The 11,582-nt window shown below is 43.4% G+C and overlaps 1 protein-coding gene across 4 annotated transcripts; it reads right to left on the minus strand.

Annotated features, from left to right (window-relative positions):
- Positions 1 to 390: 390 nt before the first annotated feature.
- c17h6orf89 (chromosome 17 C6orf89 homolog) lies at positions 391 to 11,252 on the minus strand. 4 transcript variants are annotated; one of them, XR_005037002.1, is made up of 10 exons: positions 10,626 to 11,251; positions 10,378 to 10,503; positions 9,366 to 9,734; positions 8,872 to 9,037; positions 8,589 to 8,755; positions 8,080 to 8,228; positions 7,607 to 7,742; positions 3,740 to 3,863; positions 3,318 to 3,545; positions 391 to 3,169 (listed from the first exon to the last, which is right to left on the minus strand). XR_005037002.1 is itself a non-coding variant. In XM_036950049.1 (9 exons), exons 3-9 carry the CDS (start codon positions 9,552 to 9,554, stop codon positions 3,463 to 3,465), a joined length of 1,014 nt encoding a protein of 337 aa, XP_036805944.1. In that variant the 5' UTR covers positions 9,555 to 9,794; positions 10,378 to 10,503; positions 10,626 to 11,252; the 3' UTR covers positions 391 to 3,462. The 4 variants fall into 4 exon arrangements, 3 of the variants coding, with proteins under 3 accessions (XP_036805944.1, XP_021424412.1, XP_021424413.1); XM_036950049.1 differs by having other exon boundaries at positions 391 to 3,545; positions 9,366 to 9,794; positions 10,626 to 11,252; XM_021568737.2 differs by having other exon boundaries at positions 391 to 3,545.
- Between the last annotated feature and the right edge of the window lie 330 nt (positions 11,253 to 11,582).

The raw sequence follows: 11,582 nt of genomic DNA on the forward strand, positions 1-11,582 counted from the left end.
CTGATTGACTGCTATTGATATAAAAGACCATGTATTTAAAAAAAATGATTTCACCTTTATTTAACTAGGCAAGTCAGTTAAGAACAAATTCTTTTTTACAATGAAGGCCTAGGAACAGTGGGTTAACAGCCTTGTTCAGGGGCAGAACGACAGATTTTTACCTTGTCAGCTCAGGGATTCGATCTAGCAACCTTTTGGTTCCTGGCCCAACACTCTTAACCACTTGGCTACCTGCCACTATTTAAGAATGGATTTGGGAGATAGCCACTCTATATAAACAAACTCTTCCGTGGTGCCCCAGGTTATTAACGAGTGGCTTAATTCAAATCACATAATCGATTTGATAATAGCTTGGCATCACATTAAAAGAAGCCAGAGACGACACAGGGGTGCATGAAAGCAAACTATTTGATATAATGCTCTCTGATTTTAAGATCCAACATGGAAATTATTGCACATTTTATAACATCATGATTTAAAGGGATATCAAAAATACAATAGTCAAACTAAAGTGTTGATTTCCATGACACCTATTAAGCACACACAACCAAAACAAGTGTCCAATTCTTGACTCACATTGCAATTTGATCATACAAAACTATTGTTCAAAGCCAATAAGAAAATGTTGAATTGCCGCTTTCACCAAAGTAATCACATTTAAAGCCAGTGATATACATTGCCCCGTTTTCAATACAAAGAACCCACAGTGGACTGCTTGAAGGACACCAAATTAAGTAGCCTTGAGCTTGCTAACAGAAAAAGAAAATAAAACAGGCAGAATATTAGCTACAGATAGTATGCCAGATAATGTGATATAACCTATTATAAAAAAGTCTCTGGTTACTGGACCCCAAAAATATTTGGTTATATCACATTACCTGGCATACAATCTGTAGCTAGGATAATATATGCAATGACATACAGTGCACTATAAGAAAGGCGTGATATGAAAAAGGCAAGCTTGAACTCAAGGGAAATGTGTCAGGTTTAGGAAGGAGGTGATATTGGTTGGTCAAAGCCTAGGGCCTTGAACCACAACTATATTTCGAGTGTCAAATAAGATGTAATGGTAAAGATATCTCACCCACCCAACTGGGTTTCAGACAGGAGAGAGAAACCGAGAGCCACTTTGTGTGGATTCTAATTTATATCCACCCAGAGAACTTTGATGGGTGGATATAAATGGCATGTTATGGAAGGGTGCAGAAACTGTTTTGCTATTTCACTTGTTTTTGAGAAACTTACCCCAGAAACTTACCCCTTTAGATGTACACATGAAATTGTCTCAGCAATTTCAATATTATATTTTGGATAAGTTCCTCAAAAACAAGTGAAATCGCAAAAAAAATGTCTGGACCCTTCTAACATGCCATTTAAAGATGTTTTTTTTTTTTAAGATTTGGTAAAAAAAATATATATATATATATATCGAACTTCTTCAATAGACTATTTTTGGCACAATCCTCAGAGTTCATTCAAAGGAGGGAATTAGACATGTGTACTACCAAAAGAACAGATGCATTCATAGTATGTATTATGCAATATGGCAGTAGTACATGCCAATGCATCCACAGTCATGAAGAGATGACAATAACAACCACTTAATAGCTTAGGTTCCAGTACATGGACATCATTTGAACTTGAAACAATAAATAATGATAAAAGAAGGCAGCTCCAACAGGAAAGCTGAAAAACAGATTCATTTAAAATGTTAAAATATAGCTTAACAATAAGGCCATAATGTGACAATGGTCTATAACCCTATAAACACTATGTTGACAATAGAACCGGATCAAATCTCTGAACATCGATAGTCCATGTCGCTATTCACATAATAATAAGGAATTCCCCCCAACCATGCCCACAAATTGGGGAAAACAAAACGTATTTCCCATTGACCCCCAGTGTAAAAGAGCCAACTTTGTTATCAATTTTTTTGGTAAACAGAAATAACAAAACATAGAGAAAATCTGCTGTGTTGCTCAATGTACATGTAACCAGGTCAAAAATCACGACCAGCGGTTCCAAATGCTCCCACACAGGGAAATGGAGCCTGCGAGAAGAGCCCTGTGGCTTTAGGCTATTCTCGGCGTGGGAGATGCGGGGACCTGGTGTCCAAGTAGGCTAAAAGGTATCTGTGTGTGGAAAACATTTAATCATCGGTAAGACATTTAACTTGTTTAGTATAGTCCGTTTGTAACGCCACTCACTACTTTTTTGTTTGTTTTGTCTTGTTTGTCTTGGCTAGCTTAATGTTCCGGTCGGTAGCCGGTAGCACTCACTCAGCTGCTAGCACCATCATGTAAAGGCGCATGAGGGAAGCCCTAGAATATTTGTTTTTTTTTCTAAGTAGTGAGAAGGCGAGCAATGTTGAAACAACAATAAAATTGCATTTTAAAAATGTTTTGGCTCTGAACCAATGGGGTAACCTAGGTAACTACAGGCTGTTTTCCCCATAAGCGGCAGGGCCGCAAAGTTTTATCTAATAATGACTGGGACTATAGCGTTAGTGACAAAACAACAAACACTGTGACATCACTAAAACAAACTCTGGCTTGTTAGTGCTCACGCGGGAGACTGGATGACAGGGGAAAAAAGCATTGACAAAACAAAAACAGTTAGTGAAAAGAACCTTAAGAAATAGCATTTCAGTCTTTCTGAAATTATGGCACAAGCACTTATCATCAACTATATATTAAATACAATATCTGCACTTTCAGTAATCAAATGCAATTCCCTAAACTGACAAATCAATTTCATACATCCTCCTAACCAACTGTCATTGTTACACTAGCAGCGACATGTTGAACTTAGGTGATGAATACGGTCCGGTATAAGAGTGAGTAGATGAAGGGAGGGCAGAGCCACAAAACTGTCCCATTTTTCCTGTTGTGGCGGTGTGATTTGATCACAACTAAAAAACATAACCAAAACAATCTTGAACATTCCAACTGAACAAAACAGAGGCAACACCTTCTGATGTTCAAAAAAATTAAATCAGTCACTCTCTCCATTTTTCCTCTGAGGCAAACGGTCCGAGTTTGAGAACATTCCAGCCTCTTCCTCATCGAGACACACACCTCCAAGCCTGAGAGTGGTCGTTCCCTGCTTACAACCATCCTGTTGTCTTAAATCTGCAAAGGGATATCAACAAAGAGGCACAAGTAGGGGCTAGAGAGGAGTTTGGTATTAGGCCAGAGAAGGGTAGGGGAGATGAGAGGTGTTCAGATTTCTTCAGTCTATATTGTGCCTGTGGTGAGTGTGCTTTCCCATACCTAGAGGAGGGCGGGACTAGCCTGCAAGGGACGGTTAAAAGGTCCAATCACACTCGGACTCTACAGGAAGTGATACTCAGCCAGTATGCAGATGTCAAGACCGGAATGGAGTTTCAAGAGTTCTGTATGACAGAACCCTTCACTCTCTCCCTCCGTCTTCCTCCCATTCGGTTGTGCCTCTCCTCCCTCAGAAAGTGGAGCCGTCACAAACTATGTTTTGGTCTCGGCCGGGGAACAGCTCCATCTGCCAGTAAAGCGGGTCAGCGTACACTGGCAGGGTCAAAGCACAAAGGTCACAATGAGGTCAAACTAAATGCAAATTTGTATAGGTCTAAATCAGGCTTTGGTTACTGCCTAGCACAAAGACACAGTTCAAATAATTAACTAATAATGGTTACAGTATACTTACAATATTACACAGTATACTTGCAGTGTGTGTGCGTGTGTGTGTGTGTTCTTCTCACCCATATCTCCAGGTCCCAGCCAGAGGTTGAAGGAGCTGCAGTGTTTCTGACAGTGGTGGACCGGGAGCACTCTAACTGTGGGCAGGCCCTCTCCTACCACCAGCCAGCCCAGCACTCGCACCCCCTGAAACACACACGCACAATACCACTGTAACAGCACACAGCTGAATCAAGACAAACACCATAACAACAAACATACAGTGCCTTCGGAAAGCATTCAGACCCCTTGACTTTTTCCACATTTTGTTACGTTACAGCCTAATTCTAAAATGTATTTGTTAATAAAAACAAAACCTGAAATATCACATTTACATAACTATTCAGACTTTGTTGAATCAGTTTTGGCAGTCGTTACAGAATTGAGTCTTCTTGGGTATGATGCTACAAGCTTGGCACACCTGTCTTTGGGGAGTTTCTCCCATTCTTCTCTGCAGATCCGCTCAAGCTCTGTCAGGTTAGATGGGGAACGTTGCTGCACAGCTATTCAGGTTCCTCCAGAGATGTTCGATCGGGTTCAAGTCCGGGCTCTGGCTGGGCCACTCAAGGACATTCAGAGACTTGTCCCGAATCCACTCCTGCGTTGTGTGGGCTGTGTGCTTAGGGTCATTGTCCTGTTGGAAGTTAAACCTTCGCCCCAGTCTGAGGTCCTGAGTGCTCTGGAGCAGGTTTTCATCAAGGAGCTCTCTGTACTTTGCTCTGTTCATCTTTGCCTTGATCCTGACAAGTCTCCCAGTCCCTGTTTCTGAAAAACATCACCACAGCATGATTCTGCCACCACCATGCTTTACCGTAGGGATGGTGCCATGGGATGTCATGGGTCTTTTACTGAGGAGTGGCTTCCGTCTGGCCACTCTACAATAAAGGCCTGATTGGTGGAGTGCTGCAGAGATGGTTGTCCTTCTGGAAGGTTCTCCCACCTCCACAGAGGAACTCTGGAGCTCTGTCAGTGGCCATCTGGTTCTTGGTCACCTCCCTGACAAAAGGCCCTTCTCCCCCCGATTCTCTCCCCCCCCCCCCCCCCCCCCCCCCCCACACACACCTTTATTTAACCAGGTAGGCTAGAACAAGTTCTCATTTGCCACTGCGACCTGGCCAAGATAAAGCATAGCAATTCGACACATACAACAACAGAGTTACACATGGAATAAACAAAACATCGTCAATAATACAGTAGAACAAAATAAAACAAAAAGTCTATATACAGTGAATGCAAATGAGGTAAGATAAGGGAGTTAAGGCAATAAATAGGCCATGTTGGCGAAGTAATTACAATATAGCAATTAAACACTGGAATGGTAGATGTGCAGAAGATGAATGTGCAAGTAGAGATACTGCGGTGCAAAGGAGCAAGATAAATAAACAAATACAGTATGGGGATGAGGTAGGTAGATAGATGGGCAGTTTACAGATGGGCTATGTACAGGTGCAGTAATCTGTGAGCTGCTCTGACAGCTGATACTTAAAGCTAGTGAGGGCGATATGAGTCTCCAGCTTCAGAGATTTTTGCAGTTCGTTCCAGTCATTGGAGGAAGAGAACTGGAAGGAAAGACGACCAAAGGAGGAATTGGCTTTGGGGCACGTGCTACAAGTGGGTGCTGCTATGGTGACCAGTGAGCTGAGGTAAGGTGGGGCTTTACCTAGCAGAGACTTGAAGATACCCTGTAGCCAGTGGGTTTGGTGACGAGTATGAGGCGAGGGCCAACCAACAAGAGCGAACAGGTCGCAATGGTGGGTAGTGTATGGGGCTTTTGGGACAAAACGGATGGCACTGTGATAGACTACATCCAGTTTGTTGAGTAGAGTGTTGGAGGCTATTTTATAGATGACATCACCGAAATCAAGGATCGGTAGGATGGTCAGTTTTACGAGGGTATGTTTGGCAGCATGAATGAAGGATGCTTTGTTGCGATATAGGAAGCCAATTCTAGATTGAATTTTGGATTGGAGATGCTTAATGTGAGTCTGGAAGGAGAGTTTACAGTCTAACCAGACACCTAGGTATTTGTAGTTGTCCACGTATTCTAAGTCAGAGCCGTCCAGAGTAGTGATGTTGGACGGGTGAGCAGGTGCGGGCAGGGATCGGTTGAATAGCATGCATTTAGTTTTACTTGCGTTTAAGAGCAGTTGGAGGCCACGGAAGGAGAGTTGTATTGAAGCTCGTCTGGAGGTTAGTTAATTAACACAGTGTCTAAAGAGGGGCCAGAAGTATACAGAATGGGGTCATCTGCATAGAGGTGTATCAGAGAATCACCAGCAGCAAGAGCAACATCATTGATGCATACAGAGAAGAGAGTCGACCCAAGGATTGAACCCTGTGGCACCCCCATAAAGACTGCCAGAGGTCCAGACAAAAGGCCCTCCGATTTGACTCTATCAGAGAAGTAGTTGGTAAACCAGGCGAGGCAATCATTTGAGAAACCAAGGCTGTCGAGTCTTCCAATAAGAATGTGGTGATTGACAGAGTCGAAAGCCTTGGCCAGGTCGATGAATACGGCTGCACAGTAATGTCTCTTATCGATGGCGGTTATGTCGTCGTTTAGGACCTTGAGCATGGCTGAGGTGCACCCATGACCAGCTCTAAAACCAGATTGCATAGCGGAGAAGGTACGGCGGGATTCAAAATGGTCGGTGATCTGTTTGTTAACTTGGCTTTCGAATACCTTAGAAAGACATGGTAGGATAGATATTTGTCTATAGCAGTTTGGGTTTAGAGTGTGAAGAGGGGGTTGACTGCGGCAGCTTTCCAATCTTTGGGAATCTCTGACGATACGAAAGAGGTTGAACAGGCTAGTAATAGGGGTTGCAACAATTTCGGCAGATCATTTTAGAAAGAGAGGGTCCAGATTGTCTAGCCCAGCTGATTTGTAGGGGTCCAGATTCTGCAGCTCTTTCAGAACATCAGCTATCTGGATTTGGGTAAAGGAGAAATGGTGGGGGCTTTGGCGGGTTGCTGAGGAGGGTGCCGGGCAGTTGACCGGGGTTGGGGTAGCCAGCTGGAAAGCATGGCCAGCCGTAGAGAAATGCTTATTGAAATTCCCAATTATAGTGGATTTATCGGTGGTGAGTGTTTCCTAGCCTCAGAGCAGTGGGCAGTTGGGAGGAGGTGCTCTTATCCTCCATGGACTTTAGTGTCCCAGAACTTTTTTGAGTTACTACTACAGGATGCAAATTTCTGGCCTTAGCTTTCCTAACTGCCTGTGTATATTTGTTCCTAACTTCCCTGAAAAGTTGCATATCACGGGGGCTATTCGATGCTAATGCAGAATGCCACAGATGTTTTTGTGTTGGTCAAGGGCAGACAGGTCTGGAGTGAACCAAGGACTATATCTAGTCCACACTCCGATTACTCAGTTTGGCCTGGCGGCCAGCTCTAGGAGTCTTGGTGGTTTCAAACTTCCCCAGATCTGTGCCTTCAAACAATCCTGTCTTGAAGTCCTATGTACCATTTTTTTGACCTCATGGCTTGATTTTTGCTCTGTTGGACCTTATATAGACTGGCGTGTGCCTTTCCAAATCATGTCCAATCAATTGAATTTACCACAGGTGGACTCCAAGTTGTAGAAACATCAAGGACGATCAATGGGAACAGGATGCAACAGAGCTCAATTTCGAGCCTCATAGTAAAGGGTCTAGTGTAAATAAGGTAACTGTTTTATTTAATTTTTATACATTTGCAAAAAATCTAAAAACCTGTATTCGCTTTGACATTATGGGGTATTGTGTGTACATTGCTGACGATTTATTTTAATTTAAAATTTTTATCCATTTTAGTATAACATAATGTGAAAAAAGTCAAGGGGTCTGAATACTTTCCCGAAGGCACCATCCATGCTTGTCTATTTGGACTTCGTTAGAGGCCAGACTCACTCTGCTCTGAGAGTTGGCACTATGCGTGACCAGGCAACGCTGCAATGTTGTTCCGGCGCTGTCCAGTAGGGGACATAGCTCAGCCTTGGGGAACAGCCACCTTAACACCTTCTCTCTGGCCACAGATGTAAACCTCCTAGAGAAAGAAGGGGAGGACACTGAAAAATGCATCCTTATTTTCTTCCTTCCTTGAGACCTGTTTACTAAATCATATGCATTTGTGGGTGTGGTTGGGTTTCTCTGTGTGTGCATGTCTGCACACAAGTGTGTGTGTTTGTATCTATATCACATTTTATTTGTCACATGCACCGAATACAACAGGCCTTACAGTGAAATGCTTACTCACAAGCCCTTAACCAACAATGCAGTTAAGACAAATACCTACAAAAATAAAAAAAAATAAAGTAACAAATAATTAAAGAGCAGCATATATGCGTTAGTGTGTGCATCTATATGTGTAAGTGTGTGTGTACCAGAGCAGGGTGAAGTTTGCTGGGCCCTGTGGAAAACCCTCGTCATGTGACAGTAAGTTGTCCTTCTCCACTAGTATACTCATGGAGCCGGAGTGCGCGGAGTAGAGCTCCTCTAGCTGCTGCCTCTGCATGCACAGATACTCCCCACCCTGCATAAAGACAGGGGACAGACGTCGGCACAGGGCAGAAAAGACTGCCGATGTTAGCTAAATGAACTAGCACAATATGTATATGCTGCATGCTGTGATGGACCTGTAAACAATAAGCAGACTGGACACTCACTTTCAGGTACATTGTTGTTTTTCCAGTCTAACTAAGATTTTCAGTCTAACAAAAACATTTCCTTTCAGTGATATTGCTGTTTTCCTGTTGAACTAAAATGTATATTTGAGTAAATTTGTATGGTGTTAGTGTTTCAAGTTTTATTAGCCATACAGTATGTACGGGACACGCATGGTATACATCGACCAACGAAATGCTTACTTTAAATTCTTACTTGAAATTCTTACTTGCAGTGGTGGTCGTACCTTAAGCAGCACAGGTTGTGGCCCCCTGCGCATGGCTGCAGACTCTCTGAGGGTCTCAGGGACCTCCAGCACAGAGGAGACCTCTGCACAGCCAGAACAGTTGACCAGGCCCTGCCGCAGAGGCCCCACACTCCACCACTCATGGAAACCTACAGGAGAGAGACAGTCCGGAAGCTGTTATTACACACACACTGGCTAGGAACAAAGATCCATCTATAGTGAACAACTAGTGTTTAACATAGGTATTTTCCCTCAGTAGCTGTACCTTGCAGGTTGTACTTCTTGGCGATGGGCAGAGCTAGTAGTCTGACATGGCTGAGGGGGGAGGACCAGTTGTGTCCCCCCGTGTACATCACACCTAGCTGGGGCCGAGTCTGGGGGTAGGTGAAGGCCAGCACCACCACCAACAGAAAGCCTACCGCTACCACAAACTACAGTAAGGAGATGAGGACAGTGAGAGGATGGTTGATCAATGCAGAGATTGACATTAAGGGTAGTCTGGTCTTGCTGGGTCCTCCCGTGTGTAGGTGAATAGCCACTTTACATTTTCAGGCAAGTGATCATAATTTTCGGCAACCAAAAAAATGCTCCTGACTTGCTCAATGGGGTTCAAACCTTAATGACCTTAAACCTTAATGACAATCCCTGCAATGTGCTTTTGATATGTTGACTGGCATATGATTAGCTGATGGACATCGAAAGTCCCATTGCTTGATATATGATCTGTGGCCACCACGTGTGTGTGTGTGCACATCTTACCTTGATAGTGGCTCGAAGGATAGGGAATTGTGGCGGGTCTCGTCGAGGCTCGTTGGTCTCCAGGACTTGTTTGATAAACTTCTCGATCTCCCTCTCTGACATGCCATAGCGATACCCCGACTGGCGGAGAATATCGATGCTCTCTGACAGCTTGTCGTAGATGCAAGGCTCACTCAGCGTGGTGCCCATGACAAACGTGGTCCAAATTAATCAGGTCAACAGTTATTTTAGAAGGGACAGTGCCTCTAGTCTTCGGTTTGTTGCTGTGTAACTCATATTCCCTCGGAGGTTGGGAAAAACAGCACTTCCAAAGCCCCAGACAGAAGTTACACAAACAATCCAGATGATATAGCGGAACTTGGCCTTGGACTGTGGTCAAAAATATACACCATGTCAATGTCAACACAAGCATTCAGAGGCCCACATGAACTGTAAGCAACAACAACAAAAAATGGTTAGATTGACATCGAGTTGAACTTCGTCGACGCGTTCTCTACATTTGTAGTTTTATGTTAAGGACATATGTCTCTGCCTGCTTAGATGTTGTCCCAACGTTTTCAACCTCTGAATTGTTTGTTGATATTATTGTCATGTGCACATAAATTGAACCTTTAAACTAGGCAAGTCAGTTAAGAACACATTCTTATTTACAATGACGGCCTACCCTGGCCAAACCCTAACGCCGCAGGGCCAATTGTGCGCCACCCTATGGGAATACCAATCACGGCCGCTAGTGATACAGCCAGGAATCGACCCAGGGTCTGTAGTGACGCTTCTAACACTGAGATGCAGTGCCTTTGACCGCTGCGCCACTCGGGAGCCCCAGTGAATCCAGAAATGAGTGTCAGTTGCAGCAGTGGGGTGAAGAAATAAAGCTAGCTAAGTGGCTAGGGTCAGATATTTACGAAAATGAGTCTCTGCTAGGGTTACTAGCTAGCTAACTTAGCTACTAACAGGTGTAGATATATTTTATAAGATCAAGTCATTTGTCAAACAGTGACCACAAACTCACCGTAATTCACGGTTAATGTGCAATTACAGATCCACTATGTCTTGCTCATATTTAGCTTCGTGTCGACCAACCAACCTTTCCCCACTTTTCTTGGTGCTTGAGAATTTGCGATGTCACTTGACTTCCCTGTTTTACAGATTCAAGTTGAGAGTGTCAACATCAGATTCGAGTAGCAAAACTCAAGATTGATGTTGAAATATAATATAATTAGTACAATTGTATGGATTAAAACTAACGTATATTCTTACTCTTGTTTGTCTTGTATTGGTAGTATTTGTTTTGCATGTATAAAATAATTAAATAGACGAATCTGCCTGGCCACAAAATGTTATATTTAGTGTAACATATCTTATCAACCGGTAGAGGGCGCACTTTCCAGAGTGAATCGGTTTTACACCTCAGTGATCGCAACTGCAGCTACTCATACTTGCTCCTTTCATCAAAGCGCCCCTTTCCGCGCTTTGTTTCGTGGATCAGCTGTGCATGGATCTAAAACCCCACCCGATTAGGAAGGAACGAAGGGGGAAAAAAGCAATAATGACCGCAAGAAAATAAGAGGCTTTAAAAACAATTAACATTCTGTAAGGCGTCTAATCAAAACATCGCCGTTTATATTGCGACCCTTGAGGACTGAAACGGGTCACATCTTCGCATTCCTCCCATCTGATAGCGGCGGCGAAGACATCCAGTCAGTTGATATTTTGCTACCCTAGCCACACTCTCAAGATGATAGCCCTTTTTAACAAGCTGTTGGACTGGTTTAAACAGCTATTTTGGAAGGAGGAGATGGAGTTGACACTGGTCGGTCTGCAGTATTCGGGGAAAACCACCTTCGTCAACGTAATAGCGGTAATTTCTCAGTTTACTCGCTCCGTCTGTGTGTGTGCACCGATTACGATGGGAACAGACCTTTGCACAAAGTAGCGGTCTCGTGATTGAACCGCTGCTCCTCCTTTCAATTGGTACAGTGTCGCAGCATTATTCGTAATCCGGACCTTTTCGTCCTGGCTAGAAACAAATAGACTGTGTGTGTGAATAATGTCTAGATGTAATTGAATAGGACGATATGCTAAATTAATTGGCCTATATGATTTATTGAAGGATGGAGACTGCATTTACAACCTTGAAATGGTGCACGGTTATTTCATTGTACACCAGAGAGTGTATATGTTACACATAACCTAGATAATTATGTGCAGTAAAAT

This window comes from Oncorhynchus mykiss, chromosome 17 (assembly GCF_013265735.2).
Source record: "Oncorhynchus mykiss isolate Arlee chromosome 17, USDA_OmykA_1.1, whole genome shotgun sequence".
In the NCBI taxonomy this organism is placed as follows: domain Eukaryota; kingdom Metazoa; phylum Chordata; class Actinopteri; order Salmoniformes; family Salmonidae; genus Oncorhynchus; species Oncorhynchus mykiss.